This window comes from Musca vetustissima, unplaced genomic scaffold (genome assembly GCF_032173495.1).
Source record: "Musca vetustissima isolate MV318-11 ecotype Yass unplaced genomic scaffold, APGP_CSIRO_Mvet_v1 utg61358, whole genome shotgun sequence".
NCBI lineage: Eukaryota > Metazoa > Arthropoda > Insecta > Diptera > Muscidae > Musca > Musca vetustissima.
In genome coordinates, this window is record NW_026884780.1 from 13915 (window position 1) to 34661 (window position 20747).

The window sequence follows — 20747 nt, forward strand, 5'->3', positions numbered from 1 at the left end:
ACCACAGTGTGGTGAAGAGTATAAAAATTAAATTGTGCGAAAATATGTGGGAGCATTATCTAAATCTGAACTGATTTTCACGAAGCTTAACAAACATCATTATAAATTATCAAAAATGTTTCCGAATAACTCCTATAGAGCGGTACCTTCATTATTCGGTGTTTTGGCGACCGAAGTGGCTTTGAATTCTCATTGGACAGAGAATAGCTCTACCACAAATTTTTATTATTGTGTTTTGCACGGTGTAGCTCCCAAAGAGCGGAACCCCAACATTTTTGTCATTTTGGGAACGTCCGAAATGACTATGATTTGATACTTTTGATTTTAATGTATTAATGCCGGAAGCTAACTTAAAACAATTTTGAAGGTTATGACCACATTTTCCCACCAAAGTGGTATTTTGGAGGCTGGCATATATGCAGATAATTATCAAACTTGGTCAAGGTTTGCATGTAAAAGTACCGTCAAATTTTCGATATTTTGAAGTTTTTAACAGCATTCTCTAGGTTAGTTTAGGCTAGGAGCTATTTATGCAGACAATTTCCTAGGTAGGTTACGTTTGGACATACGTCACATTTTAAATTTAGTCCTATTTGTATACTTTTGAGGTTTTACAAACTTTTTTTCCATCGAAGTGGCTGTAATTTTATAACAGACAATACCACAGCCACCATATGAAGTACCCGACCATTTTTTAAGAAAATTTTGTTGCACACCACAATGTGCAGGGTATAAAATGTTTGACCGGTCGGGTTTTTTTACTTGTTCAGATTTACTGACACTTTTTTGGGATGAAATTTTAAAAGTTTTAAGAAATTCCGGAAAAATAAAAAAATGCTAAAAAATATGTTAGGTGCTAGATCAATTTTTTGGTGCTAAACGAGTTTAAAAAGTGTTTAATCTAGCACTAAAAGTGCTAAATTGGCAACACTGTACACCATTTACCTTAAATCGGACGAAAATATATATGGGAGCTATATCTAAATCTGATCCGATTTTTCCCAATTTCAATAGTGTTCGTCCTTGGGCCAAACAAATGAGCTGTGCCAAAATTCATCCAGTTCGAATCAAAAATGCGAACTGTACTTTGTTTATAATTGAACATGGACATGCAGATAGACGGACAGACAAACGGACCGACGGACATGCATAAATCGACTTCAAATCTGATCCTATGCATATTCTCAAAAGGAACCATGTGTCTATCTTGTTTCCTTTTGCCTGTTACAAACATATACACAAATACATAATACCCTGTACCACAGTGTGGTGAAGGGTATAAAAAACCCAGCCAAGTTGTATGGTTTTATGAAAATATTTTTACAAAATACACGACCAAATTTTAAATCCAAAATGTGTAAAAATATCCTATATAGAATTAGATTTTTTCTCTAAAATGTCCCGGTAATTTATTACCATCTATTTGTATTCAAATTCACTTCCCGTATTCCACGTTGAAAGGCCTCCATGCACGCCCCAGTCAGTTCTGACATTCCTCGGTCCCCGTCCCCCTCCAAAACAAATCCAATTTGATACATTTTGCAAATTTATTTATTTAATGCTTAAAAGTCATAAATTACGGTATTAAAAAAAATCAATCAAACCATGAGGCAACATAAATAATTTATGCAAACACGATTTAATGATTTATTATGAAGGGCGGGAGAGGAAATTGTTTGGCAAATAGAAAAAAAATGTTTTACAACATTTTTTTTATTGTTTGCAAATAACACACACACAAACAATCCCACACATTTTTGAAAAATTCCTTTGCCTTACATCTGTTCCTTTTTCTTTTGCAGGACTGCCTACGGAAGTATTTTTATATTGGCATCAGTATCCGTTTTTATTTGGTCTAACATTTTGCAAAGTGCGGGCCTATATATCAGAAGCGTAAGTTGAACAATAAATCGTTGTTGTTTTCATTTTTCGTGTTTTCATTGTTATTTTTGTTTTCTCAACAATGTTTGGCTTTCAAATATTTGTTTGGATTTTTTGCTCATACTCACCTCACACCTCTCTTACCCATCTCAACCCAAAACAGTTGCAGTTATGTTTCCGTCTTTACCATTGTGGCATTCTCCGTCGAACGCTATTTAGCCATTTGCCATCCATTGAGCTCGTATGCCATGACCGGCTTTAAGAGAGCCTTACGAATAATCGGAGCCCTCTGGTTGCTAAGCTTCATTGCTGCCATACCATTTGGGTGGCTAAGTGAAATTCAATATCTCAGCTATCCTCCAGGTAAAGGACATTCTAAAATCCATTTATTTTGGGAGCCTGTTTAACTGAGTTTAATATGTTTGGTTTCCTTACAGACAACGAAACAATTTGTGACTCGGCAATGTGTGCCATGTTCCCACCCGAAGAATGGTATATTTTTGAGGCATCATTCCTGTTCTTCTTTCTCATACCCATGGTAATGATCTTCTATTTCTATGGTCGTATGGGTGCTGCAATACGGGCCAGAACGGAAAAGAAATTAGGTAAGTTTATGTCGGGCGGGTAAGAATTATGGGAATTAATGGGGGAAATATTTTATATTGGAATAAGTGTAATAATTTAAACATATATTTTTCAATTCTATAATAATTCCAGGTGTCCAACAAGGATCCATGCACAAGGCACCAAGACATGAACAATCGCGGAAGGCCGTAATTCGTATGTTGGGTAAGTTAGAAAAGAAGGCACTTTTTTAAAGGAAATTACCGCTTTATAAAAATAATTTTAAAACATAATTTTGACCGTATAAAATATATTTTTAAATCCACTCCAGTAATATAACATAAAACCAGTAAGGAAAGAAGTAATTTCGGACTGGGCCTACTATATAATACCCTTCACCACTTTGGTGAAGACAAGATATATAGATATATATATAGGGACTTTGGTGCACCATTTACATATATATAAAATATATATGGGAGCTATATCTAAACCTGAATCGATTTTCACGAAACTTGGCAGGCATTACTCCAGGTTAAATTCAGTACGATAAGCCAAATTTCTTGCAAATCGAAATATATATGGAGACTTTAGTGCACCATTTACATAAAATCGGACGGGAGATATCTAAATCTGAAACGGTTTTTACGAAACTTGACAGACGTCGCTCTAGGCTCAATTCAGTACGATATGCTAAATTTTTTGCAAATCGAAAGATATGCAGGGACTTTGGTGCACCATTTGCCTTAAATCGGACGAAACTATATATGGGAGCTATATTTAAATCTGGACCGATTTTTACGTAACTTGACAGGCATCACTCCAGGTTCAAATCAGTATGCCATGCCAAATTTCGTGAAAATCGAAAGATATATAGGGCCTTTGGTGCACTTACTTACTTACTTAACTGGCTTGTTACAGAACGGTTGTTCCATAAGCCGAGCTTAAAAAGATTTCTAAGCGCGTCGGTCTTGTGCGCAAGTCCTCCAATTTGGAAGACCACGTTCCAAGATGTTGCTTTCTACTTGGTCTTTCCATCTAATGCGTGGCCTTCCCCTTCTACGGGAACCGTCAGTAGGCTCATTTTTATATGCCTTATGAGCTGGGACATTTTTATTCATCCGCAACACATGGCCTGCCACCGTAGTCGCTGCAGCTCAATACGACTGACTATGTCGATGTCCGCGTATAAATTGTAAGGCTCGTGGTTCATTCGACGCCGATATTCACCGTCGACGCAGATCTGCCCGTAGATCTTTCGGAGAATTTTTCTCTCATCCACCCCAAGAGCTGCCTCATCTGCTTGCGCAAGTATCCACGCTTCTGATCCATATAATAGCACGGGTAGTATCAGCGTCTTGTAAAGCCTTTGGTGCACCATTTACATTAAATCGGACGAAAATATATATGGGAGCTATATCTAAATCTGAACCGATTTTCACGAAACTTGGCAGGCATCACTCCAGGTTCAATTCAGTATGGCATGCCAAATTTCGTGCAAATCGAAAGATATATAGGGCCTTTGGTGCATCATAGGAATATATAGGAACTTTCGTGCACCACTTACATAAAATCGGACGAATATATATATGGGAGCTATAGCTAAATCTGAACCGATTTTCCCCAAATTTAACAGGATTCGGCTTTGGGCCAAACAAATGAGCTGTACCAAATTTCATCCAAATCGGATTATCAATGCGATCTGCACATTGTTTACAATTTAACACCAACAGACGGACATGGGTCTGTCTCGACATAATACCCTGTACCACCGTGTGGTAAAGGGTATAAAAACGTCAGTTGTATGGCCCTAGAAAAATATTTTTAAAAAATCCACTCTTTTTATATTTAAACCAGTGAGCGGAGCAGTATAGTCGGACGGGGCCGACCGTATGATACCCTACACAACTTTGACGAAAATCTAACTTTCTATGGTTCTATATTCAGCTTGGGCAATATTTCGCGACATTTCTAATATTCAATAGACGAGGGCTGTAATTGTCCAGATTCTCTTTACCGTGGGTTATGTTGTGATGTTGAGCTTTCAATAGTGGCCTGTAGATCGACTTGAGAAAAAAAAAAACACAAAAAATCAAGTTTTCGGTCCTTCATTCCAATTTTATTTTCTGATCATCACCGAAATTTATAGGCATTGCTTTTGACCATAACTAGGACCCCATGGATCATTTCAAAGCAATCAGCACTATTTCGTGAAGATTGGTCCATAACTGTGGCCTGTATCGTGTTTCAAAATTATAATGGACAGACGGACGGACACACATGTCTAGATTGACTCAGCTAGTCGAGATATGATGATCGGTATACTTATAGGTTGTTCTAGGACCAATATTTCGCGGCGTTACAAACTCTTGGGGCTACACAAAGCTATAATACCCTGACAACATAATTGTATAGGGTATAAAAATCCATCTCCAATATATTTTTTAGTAAAATCTATTTTTTTTACAAAATCTACCTTTTAATTGTTTTTAAACATATATTTATAGCTTAATGAGCTATAAATATATGCTTAATGCTTAATGAGCTATAAATATATGTTTCGATATTGTCTGAGAAATGTCGAACCTTTTCCTAACTCACAAATAAAATATGTTGTTTTTTATCGAAATTAAACATTGTTAACATCTGTGTCTTACAGACTGTTGCAACAACCACAACAACAACAACAAAATTCTTGTTTATGACATTTCTATGAAATCTACTTATTAGCAGACAACATGACTCACACACACTCACATACAAATTACCACCATCCAATAACAAAATTAACACTCTCAATCAAACAAGTAATGGCCCAGAGAAAAATCCAAAGGCTGCCATAGATTGTCAAATGGGAAAAAGCCTCGATGCAGTGCAAATCAATTGCTACAAGCTGCGTTAATAACTTTTTTGCGCCTGCCTTAACAAATATGACCCAAGGCTACCATGCCATGGCACAGACATCGACGAACAAGCCAACAGCAACAAATTGAAAAGTATTGGCCAAATCAAATCAATGTCTAAGAAGTATAACCCACACCTCTGACAGATTACGGCAGACAAGCCAACAATGTGGCGTGTGTTTGACATTAGCTAGGGACATGGGAGAGAGCGGGAGGTAGAGGAACGAATCCTGAGATACGGCGACTGCGAAGAAAAAGGCTTAAAGCCATTGAACTTGTATTTGATGGTGATAATAACCATTGGCATTACAGTGATAAACATTTGTAAGAAACAAATCTCATCCCGACGCCATTTAGGTGCCTAGTTTATTAGCCACCCCTCACCCTTCCTACTCCAAAGACTCCCAAATAGAAATAGACGACGAAAATGTACATAAATTTAATATGGCCACATTTAAGAAATGACCTTTAATGCTCCATTCTCCATTACATGGCCGGTCATTAAATTTTATGACGGCTAAAGTTGAAAAAAAGAAAGTGAAAGAAACTGTTTGCTAAACAGAAATAGAAATCGACATGATACAACATGTTTGTCGTATATTATGGCTATCAATAAAAATGATTGAGTTATTATGATTATTATTGGCACTTCGATTCTTCGAACAAAGTCAATGGATGAACGGCGAAATGACAAAAGTTCAGCAAAAACTAACATCTAATAACTGTCGAAAATTTTATGACAGACTATGATGATGACGACTTATCGCAAACGCATATGGAAAGCATTTTTGGTGGAAAAAATATTGATTTTCAGGGTCAAATCATATATCAATTTGTAAATGGACATTAAAGGACAGGCTTGGATTTTGTTCTGAAATTAAAAATCATTAACTTTTTAAAAATAATTTTCCAAGTCATTATATTTTTGAGGTGATACAACAGGCGTGGATTTTTATATCCTTCAGGCAAAAGCAAACGAGATAGACACAGGGTTCCTTTGAAGAATATGCATAAAATTACTTTCTGAGTCGATTTATGCATGTCCGTCTGTCTGTCCCTCTGTTGGTTTTAATTGTAAACAAAGTACAGGTCGCATTTATAATCCGATTTGGATGCAATTTGGTCCAGCTCATTTGTTTGGCCCAAGGACGAACCATATTGAAATTGGGAAAAATCGGTTCAGATTTAGATATAGCTCCCATATATATATTTTCGTCCGATTTTACGTAAATGGTGCACCAATGTTCCTATATGTCATTCGATTTGCACGAAATTAGGCAAAGCGTACTGAATTAAGTCTAGAATAATGTGGGCAACATTTCGTGAAAATCGGTTCAGAGCTACATATAGCTCCCATATATTTTTTCGTCCGATTTTATGTAAAGGGTGCACCAAAGACCCGATATATTCTTCGATTTGCACGAAATTTTTCATATCGTGCTGAATTGAGCCTAGAATGATGTGTACAACGTTTCGTGAAAATCGGTCCACATTTAGATATAGCTCCCATATATATATTCGTCCGATTTTATGTAAATCGTGCACCAATGTCGCTATATATCATTCGATTTGCACGAAATTTGGCATAGCGTACTGAATTGAGTCTAGAATGATGTATGCAACGTTTCGTGAAAATCGGTTCAGATTCAGATATAGCTCCCATATATATTTTCGTCCGATTTTACGTAAATGGTGCACCAAAGTCCCTATATACTCCTCGATTTGCATGAAATTTTGCATAGCGTACTGAAATAAGTCTAGAATGATGTGTACAACGTTTCGTGAAAATCGGTTCAGATTTAGATATAGCTCCCATATATATTTTCCTCCGATTTTATGTAAATGGTGCACCAAAGACCCTATATTCTTCAATTTGCACGAACTTTTTTATATCGTGCTGAATTGAGCCTAGAATGATGTGTACAGCGTTTCATGAAAATCGGTTCAGATTTAGATATAGCTCCCATATATATTTTCGTCCGATATTATATAAATGGTGCACCAAAGACCCTATATATTCCTTGATTGGCACGAAACTTGGCATAGCGTAGAATGAAGTGCGATAAGCTTCGTGAAAATCGTTCCAGATTAAGATATAGCTCTCATGTATATTTCATCCGTGAAATTCGATTCAATGAAATGAAATTTAGCATAGGTTTCAAAAAGGCATAAAGATCTTATATTCAAGTTCGTTCAATGTCATGCCAATATTCTTACGCTAAAGCGGAGTCTGTTAGGAGACATATGTAGAATATACCCAAAGTGGTGAAGGGTATTATATAGTCGGCCCAGTCCGACTTTACTACTTTCCTTACTGTTTTTTTTTAATTTTTTGATTTTTTGGATTTTTATACCCTACACAACTATCTTGTCATGGTATTATAGCTTTGTGCAGCCCCAAGAGATTGTAACGCCGCGAAATATTGGCCCTAGTCCCACCTTTAAGTATACCGATTCGTCATACCTCGACTAGCTAAGTTGATACAGACATGTGTGTCCGTCCGTCCGCCTGTCCATTATAATACAGGCCACAGTTATGGACCAATCTTCACGACATTTTGCATGTAGAATGGGTTTTGGCCTATGAAGGACCCTTATTGTTTTTGGTACCAAATACTTAATTTTTGTCGGTTTTTCTTGTCGCCTAGAGGCCGCAATTATGGCTAAAACATCACGATTTTTTACAGGGAGAAGGGGATTGGGCCAAAGAATAAGCATGCCTGTTTTGATAATGATCGGTGATTATATAGCGGGTCAAATGGACCCTGACTTTTGTGTGAAAAATGACAAAATTTGTCTTCTATCGCGTATATATTTACTCCTGAAGGACATTGACCCAAAATGTTGATAGTATATCGAAGATGAGTGGTTGACCTTTAAATCTATACCAATTATATTGTCGTATGTACCGGATGTGGGAGTTACACATAAATTTTTACAGGTGGTTACGTATTAATATATTATTTAGTAACCCATTACCACACTAGAGGGCGGAAATATAGAGTTGATCGATTTGAAATATTCCATGAGGATCCAGGTATGGCCAAGGGCAACGCCTATAATTTTCGGTGATGATCAGATAATAGTTTTGGGATAACGTTTGTTGAACTCTAGTCCGTCAAGAGGGTGCATATATCGCGAAATATTGCCCAAGCTCAGAACATAAAGCCACAGAAAGTTAGACTTTCGTGGAAGTTGTGTAGGGTATCATATGGTCGGCCCCGTCCGACTATACTGCTCCGCTCACTGTTTTTTAAATATTTTGATGTCAAAATTTTTTGGATTTTTATACTCTACACATTTATGTTGTCAGGGTATTATAATTTTGTGCAGCCCCAAGAGTTTGTAACGCCGCGAAATATTGGTCCTAGATCCACCTTTAAGTATACCGATCGTCATATCTCGACTAGCTGAGTCGATCTAGACATCTGTGTCCGTCCGTCTGTCCATTATAAATCTTCACGAAATGAATTGCATGTAGGATGGGTTCTGTCCAATGAAGACCCCTATTGTTTTTTGAAAAGATCGGTTAATATTTAGGTGATGAAGTGGACCAAAAACTTTATTTTTGTCGGTTTTTCTTGTCGCCCTAGAGGCCGCAATTATGGCCAAAACATCGCGAATTCTTACATGGAGAAGGGGTTCGAGCCAAAAAATATGCATGCCTTTTTTGATTAAGATCGGTCAAATGGACCCATACTTTTGTTTGAAAAATTACAAAATTAGTATTCTATGGTATATATATTTACTCCTAAAGAACATAGACCCGATAAGTTGATAGTATAGCCAAGAGGTGTGGTTGTACTCGGATGTGGGAGTTACACTTAAATATTTGCAGATATCAGATATTATTTAGTAACCCATTAACACACTGGTGGACGGAAATATTGCTATGATCGCTTTGAAATATTCCATGAGGTTCCAGTTGTGGTCAAGGACAACGCCTATAATTTTTGGTGATGATCACATAAAAAATTGGGATGAAGTGACCGAAAACATAATTTTTGTGTTTTTTGAGTCGATCTATAGGCCACAATTGAAAGCCGAACATCACAACACAACACACGGTGAAGGGAATCTGGATAAGTAATTAGCAAGCATGTACTGAATATTGGGAATAATCGGAAAATATGTTAGAGATCAGTGCTATTGATCTTTAATCGGTCAAGAGGGTGCAAATATCACGATATATTGCCCAGGCTCGAAAAAAAAAACATCCGCAAAATGAAGGAGTTCCGTGGTAGTTGTGTAGGGTATCGTATTGTCGGCGACGTCCGACTATACTGCGCCGATCACTGGTTTAAAAATATTTTTCTAAGTTCTTATCTATTTCTGAGGTGGAATTTTTAATAACAATATTTTACTAATTTTTTAAAAATACTTTTTCTATGACTTTATTATAGGCGTGGATATATTACAGGCACCGATTTTGAAAACAAAAAAAAACTTTTTTTATTTTATAAATTAGGTTAATTGTTTTAGTCATATTTAAGCGTATGTATGGGTATTTGTTTTTTTTTAATAGACTTACATATTATCATCACTTCGGTCATAAGCCATTTATCTAATCTTCTTATCTGGCATCCTTGACAATTCTATTATAGTAGAAATATCTCTGAAGTTTTAATGAACTAAATAGCATTATCTTATTAAACAAAAATACGATATAGTAAAAAATACTGAATGTATCTGTGGATATTTGTTTAGCATTTTCAAAGACAATAGGGACACTTAGGCAGCTTATCTGATATTTACAATTAAATCGAGAAGAAGAAAAAAAGACCGTATCGTATTTCAATTTGTAGAATTTGTAAGAAATAAACACAAAATTGTAAATAATTTATTATTTGTATTTTTTTTTTGGTTTTGTTTTACAGCTGCTGTTGTTTTGACATTCTTCATATGCTGGCTACCATTTCACATCCAGCGGCTATTTATTATCTACGGTCGCGAGAATAAATATTATTTCGAAATCAACGAATGGCTTTTCTCGATAACTGGATTTGCCTATTATTTGTCATGGTAAGTTTGTGTGGTGAAACGAAAATGTTGTTGTTTTTACTAAATATTGTTGTTTTGTAGCACAATTAATCCGATTTTGTACAATGTTATGTCCCATCGTTATCGTGTAGCCTTTAAGGATACCCTCTGCGGCAAATGCCGAAAAAATGGCTTCAATCGAGATCAGTCGAGTTTTCGTACCTTGGCCACAAGTTTATCGAATAATGGCAATTATGATAGGGTAAGTATGGAATATTAATTGGCATAGAAATATTTAATATATACAAATATATTTCAATTTTGAGTCATTCCATAATCAAGAAATAATTTTTTTCTTTCCTTTTCCTTACAACAGTATGGCAGATCTTTCAGATTTTCGACTAACGTACGAGATCGTATGTCAATCAAATCGAATAATGTGACATGGCAGAAATCGGATTACAATGCCACCTTACAAGAGGTAAATATATTTTATATATTATAATATTTAGAAATAATATATGTGTATATATCATGAATTTTTAAAAATATGTTGTAACATTTTTCTATCCTACACAACTATGTTGTCAGGGTACTATAGCTTTTGTATACCCTACACAACTATGTTGTCAGGGTATTATAGCTTTGTGCAGCCCAAAAAGAGTTTGTAATGCCGCGAAATATTGGTCCTAGACCCATCTTTAATTATTCCACCCACCTTTAAGTATCTCGACTAGCTGAGTCGATCTAGACATGTGCGTTCGTCCGTCCGTCTGTCCATTATAATTTGTAAACACGATACAGGCCACAGTTATGGACCAATATTCACGAAATTTTGCATGTAGGATGGATTCTAGCCAATGAAGACCTCCTATTTTGTTTTTGGTTAATATTTAGGGGGTGAAATGGATCAAAAACTTAATTTTTGTATGATTTTCTGGTCGCTCCAGAGGTGAGAGTTACACTTAAATATTTACAGGTGCTTACGTATTCAGATATTATTTAGTGACCCATTACCACACTCGAATACACCGCTGATCGCTTTGAAATTTTCCATGAGGTTCCAGTTATGGTCAAGGAAAACGCCTATAATTTTCGGTGATGATAAGTTAATAATTTTGGGATGAAGTGGACGGAAAACTAATTTTTTTGTGTTTTTTTTCGAGTCGATCTATAGACTACAATTGAAAGCCCAACATCACAACATAACCCACGGTATAGGGAATCTGGGCAAGTACACCCCTCCTTTACTGGATATATTTGATATTTGATGACTTCTAGTCGGTCAAGAGGTTACAAATATCGCGAAATATTGCCCAATATCAGAATATAGAACCACAAAAAGTTAGACTTTCGTGAAAGTTGTCTAGGGTATCATATGGTCGGCACCGTCCGACTATACTGCTCCGCTCACTGGTTTAAAATATTTTTTTATGAACTAACAAATATTTTTTCATGAACTAACAAGGGTGTGTTTTTTTAAATATTTGTTCAAGGACTTATTTATATTTTGTATATTTTTAAACGTGGGTTATTAAAAATATTTCTTCAAGACATGCAATTTTGAAGAATATTTTAAATATTTTTTCGCTTTATAATATTTTTAATTTTATACCCTTCACCACACTGTGGTACAGGGTATTATGTCTTTGTGCATATGTTTGTAACAGGCAAAAGGAAACGAGATAAGACACATGGTTCCTTTGAGAATATGTTTAGAATCACTTTCTAAGTCGATTTATGCATGTCCGTCTGTCTGTTCATGTTAAATTGTAAACATAATACAGGTCGCATTAATTATTCGAATTGGATGAAATTTGGCACAGGTCATTCATTTGGCCCAAGGCCGATTTAAGGCAAATGGTGCGCCAAAGTCTCTAAATAGCTTTCGATGTGCACGAAATTTGGCACAGCGTACTGAATTATGCCTAGAATGATGTGTGCTAAGTTTCGTGAAAATCGGTTCAGCTCCCATCAGCAACGTACACAGGAGTCCCTGGCTCCCATATATATTTTCGTCCGATTTGCACCAAAGTCCCTAAATATCTTTCGATTTGCACGAAATTTGGAACAGCGTAAACAATTGATCCTAAAATGGCGTGTGCTAAGATTCTTGAAAATCGGTTTAGATTTAGATATAGCTCCCATATATAGTTTCAACCGATTTGAGGTAAATGGTGCACCAAAGTCCCTAAATATCTTTCCATTTGTACGAAATTTGGCACATCGTACTGAAATAAGCCTAGAATAATATGTGCTAAGTTTCTTGGAAGTCGGGTCAGATTTAGATATAGCTCCCATATATATTTTCGTCCGATATAAGGTAAATGGTGCACCAAAGTCCCTAAATATTTTTCGATTTGCACGAAATGTGACACAGCGTTCTGAAATAAGTCTAGAAGGATGTGTGGTAAGTTACCTGAATTTCGAGTCAGATTTAGATATAGCTCCCATATATTTTTTCGTCCGATATAAGGTAAATGGTGTGCCAAAGTTAATATATATCATTTGATTTGCACTAAATTTGGCACATCGTACTGAATTAAGCCTTGAATAATATGTGCTAAGTTTCCTGGAAATCGGCTCAGATTCATATATATCTCCCATATATATCTTCGTCTGATATATTGTAAATGGTGCACCAAAGTCCCTAAATATATTTTCGAAATTTGACACAGATTTGAAATAACAAAATGTGTGCACCAAAGTCCCATATATATTTTCGTCCGATTTGACAAAAATGGTGCACCAAAGTCCCTTTCGATTTGCACAAAATTTGGCACAGCGTAATCAATTGAGCCCAGAATGTGCTAAGTTTCGTGAAATTCGGTATATATTTATATATAGCTCCCATATATCCCTTCGTCCGATTTAATGTAAGTGGTTTCCCTAAATATCTTTCGATTTGCACGAAATTTTGCACAGCGTACTGAATTAAGAGTAGAATGATGTGTGTTATGTTTCGGGAAATCTGTTCAGATTTAGATATAGCTCCCATATATATTTTCGTCCGATATAAGGTAAATGGTGTGCCAAAGTCCATATATATCATTTGATTTGCACTAAATTTGGCACATCGTACTGAATTAAGCCTAGAATAATATGTGCTAAGTTTCCTGGAAATCGGCTCAGATTCATATATAGCTCTCATATATATCTTCGTCCGATATTTATATTTCTTCTGATTTAATGTAAATGGTGCACCAAAGTCTGAATATATTTTTCGATTTACACGAAATTTGGCATAGCGTACTGAAATGAGTCTAGAGTGATGTGTGTTAAGATTCGTGAAGATCAGTTCAGATTTAGATATAGCTCTCATATATATTTTCATCCAATTTTACATAAATTTTGCACCAAACTCCTAGTGTTTGTCCGATTAACACGAAATTTTGCACAACGTATCGAATTGAGACGGGAATGACGTTATTGGGTTTTTTTGAAATTGGTGCAGATGCAGCCATAGCTTCCATATGTGTTTCGAACTGGTGTCTGATTGAAATTACATTTTTAACAGTGCGGCGTAGCGAATAGCCTGTATCAATTTTCCTATAATTCGTTTTCCACAAATTTATTCCATGGCACGAAGACGACTCTAAATCTGCCCGAATGAAATTCAATTTACCATAAGTTGCAGAAAGGCATGATTTTGTTCCTTCGAGGGAACATTGATACTTATGTGCAATATGCCCAAAGTGGTGAAGGGTATCATATAGTCGGCCCAGTCCGACATTACTACTTTCCTTACCTGTTTTTAATGACGACTTTGTATTATTTCCTCTAATTTAATTCATACTTCTTTTATTAACTCAGTTCTTGTAGTTATTGTTGCAACTAAGACCAGATTACATTGAGTCTATAATATTATGCACTTAGTAAACTTTAAGACAATAATACAGTCATGACTAAAATACAAATTTCTTTATTCATCTTCTTCTTCTTATTGTTCTTCTTTTCACTTAAATGACAGTTTTTATGTTCTTAGCTGACATTAAAAAATCATTAGTAATTGTTGTGTAAAAAAGACATTTCTTCTTTTCTGTCTTTTTCTTCTAAGGAAAGTATTGTGTTCCATGGATTTAGGTGGATAACTTGAGACCAATTGTTTCATACAATGTTTTTATCCTTTTTTGCGTTGAAGATTTTCTTTAAAATCATGGAAGTGAATACCCAACATGGTTGCCAACAAAGATAACTTAGGAATGAGGGAACTTTAAAATTTAAATTAAAAAAAAAAAATTACCTATACACACGCAAGTGAAGTCCTTATTATTTCATTAGCATATGGTGACTGTAAAGAAGATGACGAATTCTTTATTTTAAAATTGGAGAAAATTAAAATTTAAATTGCTTATCCTTTATTGCTTTAAAACATGCATGTTACTCCGATCCCTTTTTCTGTATCCCTTAAACATGGCAACAATATTCAGTGTCTCATTGATGGCTGGAATAAAAATCCTTGTCTAACAAAAAAACTGGGCACACAGACAAAATGGTTGTAAGCAGTCATTGTTGGTGAATCTGCTGGCTTTTGTTGGTAGATTTTTATGTGGCGTGTGAAACACTTTCGACTAAAAAACAAACTACAAAAGAAAAACTTTTATTGTCGCACAGAATCACTTGTTTACGACCATCATCCGTATGCTATCGGCAACACGAAAAGCAAAAACGAAAAATTAAATTACAAAACTTCATTGTTGACTATGGAAGACTTTTTGGGGGCAGACCCAGAAAGAGAGCAAATAAAGGTTGAGACAGCATTTGCTGACCAAATAAAAAAGACAATGTTAAAAAAAATACACGTTTGTATTGAGTATATGTTTTTTAAATGAAAAATATTTTTGAAAAATTTACATTCTAGAAAAAAATATTTTTGAAAAATTCACTTCTATTTCGGTTCATGAAAAAACACATCTATATTCGGTTCTTGGAAAATAATTTTTAAACCAGTGAGCGGAGCAGTATAGTCGGACGGGCCGACCATATGATACCCTACACAACTTCCATGAAAATCCAACTTTCGGTGGTACTATATTCTGAGCTTGGGCAATATTTTGCGATATTTGCGCCCTCCTATAATTATTTGTCCAGATTCCCTTCACTGTGGGTTGTGTTGTGATGTTCGGATTTCAATTGCGGCCTATAAATCGACTCGAAAAAAATACAAAAATAAGTTTTCAGTCCACTTCATCCCAAAATTATCTGATCATCATCGAAAATTATAGGCGTTGTCCTTGATCATAACTGAAACCTCATGGAACATTTAAAAGTCATCTGCGCTATATTTCCGCCTTCCAGTGTGGTAATGGTTTACTAAATAATATCTCAGTACGTAAGCACCAGTAAATATTTATGCGTAACTCCCACATATGATTACATACGACCATATAAATTGTATCAATTTAAAGGTCAACCACTCATCTTGGATATGCTATCAACTTCTTGGGCCTTTGTTCTTCAGGAGTAAATATATACGCTATAGAATAAAAATTTTGTCATTTTTCACACAAAAGTCAGGGTTCATTTGACCCGGTAAATATTGACCTATCTTTATCAAAACATGCATGCTTATTCTCTGGCCCGATCCCCTTCTCCATGCAAAAATTCGCGGTGATTGGGCCATAATTGCGGCTTCTGGAGCGACCAGAAAATCAGACAAAAATAAAGTTTTTGGTCCATTTCATCCCCTAAAAATTAACAGATCTTTACCAAAAACAATAGGGGCCTTCATTGGCCAGAACCCATCCTACATGCAAAATTTCGTGAAGATTGGTCCATAACTGTGGCCTGTATCGTGTTTACAAATTATCATGGACAGATGGACGGACCAACACACATGTCTAGATCGACTCAGCTAGTCGAGATATGACGATCGCTATACTTAAAGGTGGGTCTAGGGCCAATATTTCGCCGCTTTACAAACTCTTGGGGCTGCACAAAGCTATAATACCCTGACAACATGGTTGTGTAGGGTAACAAAAGGAAAACGAGATAGACACATGGTTCCTTTTGATATGCTATGCATAGAATCACTTTTTCTGCATGTCCGTCCGTCTGTCCATGTTTACTTGTAAACATATTACAGGTCGCAATTTGGATACGAATTGGATGAAATTTGGACCGGTTCAGATTTAGATATAGCTCCCTTATATACTTTCGTCCTATTTTAGGTAAATGGAACACCAAAGTCCCTATATATCCTTCGATTTGTACGAAATTAACCTAGAACGATGTGTGCTAAATTTCGTAAAAATCGGTTCAGATTTAGATATAGCTCCCATATATATTTTTGTCCGATTTTAGGTAAATTTCCGATTTTTACGACTCAATTCAGCCAAATTTCGTGCAAATCGAAGGATATATAGGACTTTGGTGCACCATTTAGAAAAAATCGGACAAAACTATATATGGGAGCTATCTGAACCGATTTTCACGAAATTTAACACACATCGTTCTACACTTCATTCAGAACGCTATGTCAAATTTCGTGCAAATCGAAGGATATATAGGGACTTTGGTGCACCATTTACATAAAGTCGGACGAAAATATATGTGGGAGCTATATCTTAATCTGGACCGATTTTCAAGAAATTTAACACACATCTTTCTAGACTTAATTCAGTACGCTATGCCAAATTTTGTGCAAATCGAAGGATATATAGGGACTTTACATAAAATCGGACGAAAATATATATGGGAGCTATACCTAAACTGAAACGTAATATATATGGGAGCTATATCTAATCTGAACCGATTTTAACGAAATTTAACACACATCGTTCTACACTTAATTCAAAACGCTATGCCATATTATATCTAAATCTGAACCGATTTTTCGTCCATGGGCCAAATAAATGAGCTGTGCCAAACTTTGTCTACAATTTAACATGGACATTTAGAAAGTGATTCTATGCATATTCTCAAAAGGAACCATGTGTCTATCTCGTTTCCTTTTGCATGTTACAAACGTATGCACAAAGACATAATACCCTGTGGTGAAGGGTGTAAAAAATATTTAAAAAAAAATATACGGCTTGTTGGCTATTTGAAAAAATACTTTATTTGAATTTTTATTCCAATAATACTACACACATACATTTATTGTGACATCCTAATACAGTAGACAAAGCCAAGAGGAAACATGACAGTCTAACCTTTCATACAATAGCGTTAGGTTACTGTTAGTATATATTGTTATCATCACACAGCTCCTCAAGATATGCAATAAATTAAAACCAACTACTCCTGAAAATAGACTCTTTACGATTTATGCCAACACACACCGTTCTTAGAACTAATATACATGAACTTTTCAATGTGTATTTTGAGTATGCATGTATATTTGTCTGTTCGTTTGTTTGAATATTTGACTATATTTGAATTTGTATCTATGGGAGATGATCCTTATCAGGATTCTTAGTATAATTTATACAGTACACTATGAATAGATGAAAATAACATAAAAAACTGGTTCTTAAAAATAAATATTTTTTACTTGATAGCCCTTCAAAATTTGTTTTTATAAATTCAAGTGGCAGTCCTTGAACTTAATAAAAACAATCCAAAAATGTGATAGTCTTTGAAAAATATTCTATTTTTAAATCCAAACCTATAATACTTACTTACTTACTTAGCTGGCTTGTGACATAACTTTCGTTCCATAAGCCGAGCTTAGAAAAGATTTCCAGGCGCGTCGGTCTTTTGCGCAGTTTTTCCAATTTGAAAGACCATTTTCGGCAATGTTGTCTTCGACTTGATCTTTCCATCGTATTCTTGACCTTCCTCTTCTGCGCGAACCATCAGCTGGTTCGCATTTATATGCCTTCTGGGCTGGGGCATCTTCGCCCATTCTCACAACAAGACCTAGCCAACGTAGTCGCTGCAGCTCAATACGTCTAACAATGTCGGTGTCCTAGAATAGCTGGTCCAACTCATGGTTCATTTGACGGCGGTATTTACCGTCAACGCAGATCGGCCCATAGATCTATCGGAGATTTTTTCTCTCAAACACTCCATGAACTGCCTCATCTGCTTGCTTAAGAACCCATGCTTCAGATCCATATAACAGCACGGGTAGTATCAGCGTCTTGTAGAGTGTGAGTTTGGTCTGGCGGGAGGTGGCCTTGCTTTTGAGGTGTTTGTTCAGACCATAGTAGCATCTGTTGGCCATCACTATCCTTCTCCGAATTTCACAACTAATGTCATTTGTTTTGTTTATGGCGGTATCAAGGCATATAAAATCGTTGACTACCTCGAAGCTGTAGTTCTCAAGTTCCACAGTTAGTCCGAGTCTACTGGACGTCTTGCGCGTTGATACCATCAGCTTGGTCTTCTTACTTATTCCTCTATAGTTGGCACATATCGTCTTGTCTCTTTAGGTCTTTAGGTTAGGTGGTATACACTCTATACCGTTATCTCTTATTGGTTCTGGGGTATCCACTTAACCGCTACTATTTGTTACCAGAAGTTTTTCAAAATGCTCTTTCCAGATCGTCAGCACGCTGTCTGTATCTGTCACCAGGTTTCCTTCTTTATCTCTACAAGCACATCCTCCACCAAAGCCTTTGATTTTTACCCGTTGGTAGAATTTTCGGACTTCATTCTGACTCCTGTACATCTCGATTTGCTCACACTCACGATTTTCTTGCTCTTTCTTCTTTTTTCTGAAAATACGTTTCTCCTCTCTCCTTTTCTCCCGCATTACGTGTTGCTACTGTCCGCAGGGTTTCCCTATACGCTACGTTTTTCATATCAGTAGCATTACGACACTCCTAATCTTACCATGGATTTCTTGACAGTGGTCTTTGGTTTCCTTTTGCTGCAGTTTGTAGGGCGTGGACAATTCTCTGCCATTGTGCTTCTATATTATTATCGGGACAAAGGGTGCTTTCGTCAAGCAGTTGGGTAAGTTGAGCGGAGTAGACTTCAGCTATCTGTTGAGTTTGCAGCTTTTCGACGTCAAATTTCCGTGTTACATTAAATCGCACCTTTGCTGCTACATTAAGACGGGTGCGTACCTTGACTGCCACAAGGTAATGGTCCGAATCGATATTCGTTCCACGGATCGATCGGACGTCTAAAGCACTGGATGAATGCCTTCTGTCTATCACAACATGATCGATTTGATTTCTCGTTGTTCGATCCGGAGAAATCCAAGTGGCCTTGTGAATATCGAGATGTTTGAATCTGGTGCTGCTAACTACCATGTTTTTTGCTGCCGCGAAGTCAATCAACCTCATGCCGTTGTCTGATGTTCCTTCATGGAGGCTGGATTTTCCGACGTTGGGGGCAAATATATTTTCCCTTCCGATTTTTTCATTAAAATCTTCTAACAGAATTTTAATGTCATGGCCAGGGCAACGGTCATATGCTGTTTCTATGTGCTCGTAAAATATGTCTTTGGTCTGTTCATCTTTATCTTCGGTCGGAGCATGGGCGCAAATGAGACTGATGTAGAAGAACTTCGCTTTTATACGGATTATAGCAATTCGCTACTGGAGTGAATCTGGAGACGAGGTCTTTTATTCTCCTGTTAACCATAAATCCGCAGCCAAATTAATGTCTCGTTTCATGGCAACTATAATACAGGGCGTAATCATCTGATTTACTTACTCCAGTCCCTTTCCATCGCATTTCCTATAAGGCAAAAATAGCGGCTTTGTACTTCTTGAGTACATCCGCCAAAGTGAACACTGCGCCTGTTCTGTACAACGTGCGCACATTCCAAGTGCAGATCGAGGTACTTTATAGTTTTGCGGGGGTCGTCAACATTAGAGGGTTTGGTTTTATTATACCCTACACAACTATGTTGTCAGGGTATTACAGCTTTGTGCAACCCCCAGAGTTTGTAACGCCGCGAAATATTGGTCCTAGGCCCACCTTTAAGTATACCGATCGTCATATCTCGACTAGCTGAGTCCGTCTGTCCATTATAATTTGTAAACACGATACAGGCCACAGTTATGGACCAATCTTCACGAAATTTTGCATGTAGGATGGGTTCTGGCCAATGAAGACCCCTATTGTTTTTGGTAAAGATCGGTTAATATTTAGGGGATGAAATGGACCAAATACTGAATTTTTGTCGGTTTTTGTGGTCGCTCCAGAGGCCGCAATTATGGTCTGAACATCGCGAAATTTTACATGAAGAAGGGGATCGGGTCAGAGAATAAACATGCCTGTTTTGATAAAGATCGGTCAATATTTAGCGGGTCAAATGGACCCTGACTTTTGTGTGAAAAATAACAAAATTTGTATTCTATGGCATATATATTTAGCCCTCAAAGACATAGGCCCGAGAGGTTGATATTATATCCAAGAGGAGTGGTTGACCTTTAAATTGATACCAATGATATTGTCGTATGTACTCGAATGTGGGAGATACACTTAAATATTTACAGGTGCTTACGTATTCAGATA

The 20747-nt window shown here is 36.4% G+C and overlaps 1 protein-coding gene across 1 annotated transcript in view; it reads left to right on the top strand.

Moving 5' to 3' along the window:
• Positions 1 to 20747, top strand: part of LOC133331774 (neuropeptides capa receptor-like) — a 38181-nt gene that overhangs the window by 9144 nt on the left and 8290 nt on the right. The window contains exons 2-8 of the mRNA XM_061540148.1: positions 1803 to 1893; positions 2045 to 2244; positions 2319 to 2486; positions 2599 to 2670; positions 10226 to 10370; positions 10431 to 10590; positions 10705 to 10809. Coding sequence (XP_061396132.1) covers positions 1803 to 1893; positions 2045 to 2244; positions 2319 to 2486; positions 2599 to 2670; positions 10226 to 10370; positions 10431 to 10590; positions 10705 to 10809 — 941 coding nt within the window. The remainder of the gene's footprint in view (positions 1 to 1802; positions 1894 to 2044; positions 2245 to 2318; positions 2487 to 2598; positions 2671 to 10225; positions 10371 to 10430; positions 10591 to 10704; positions 10810 to 20747) is intronic.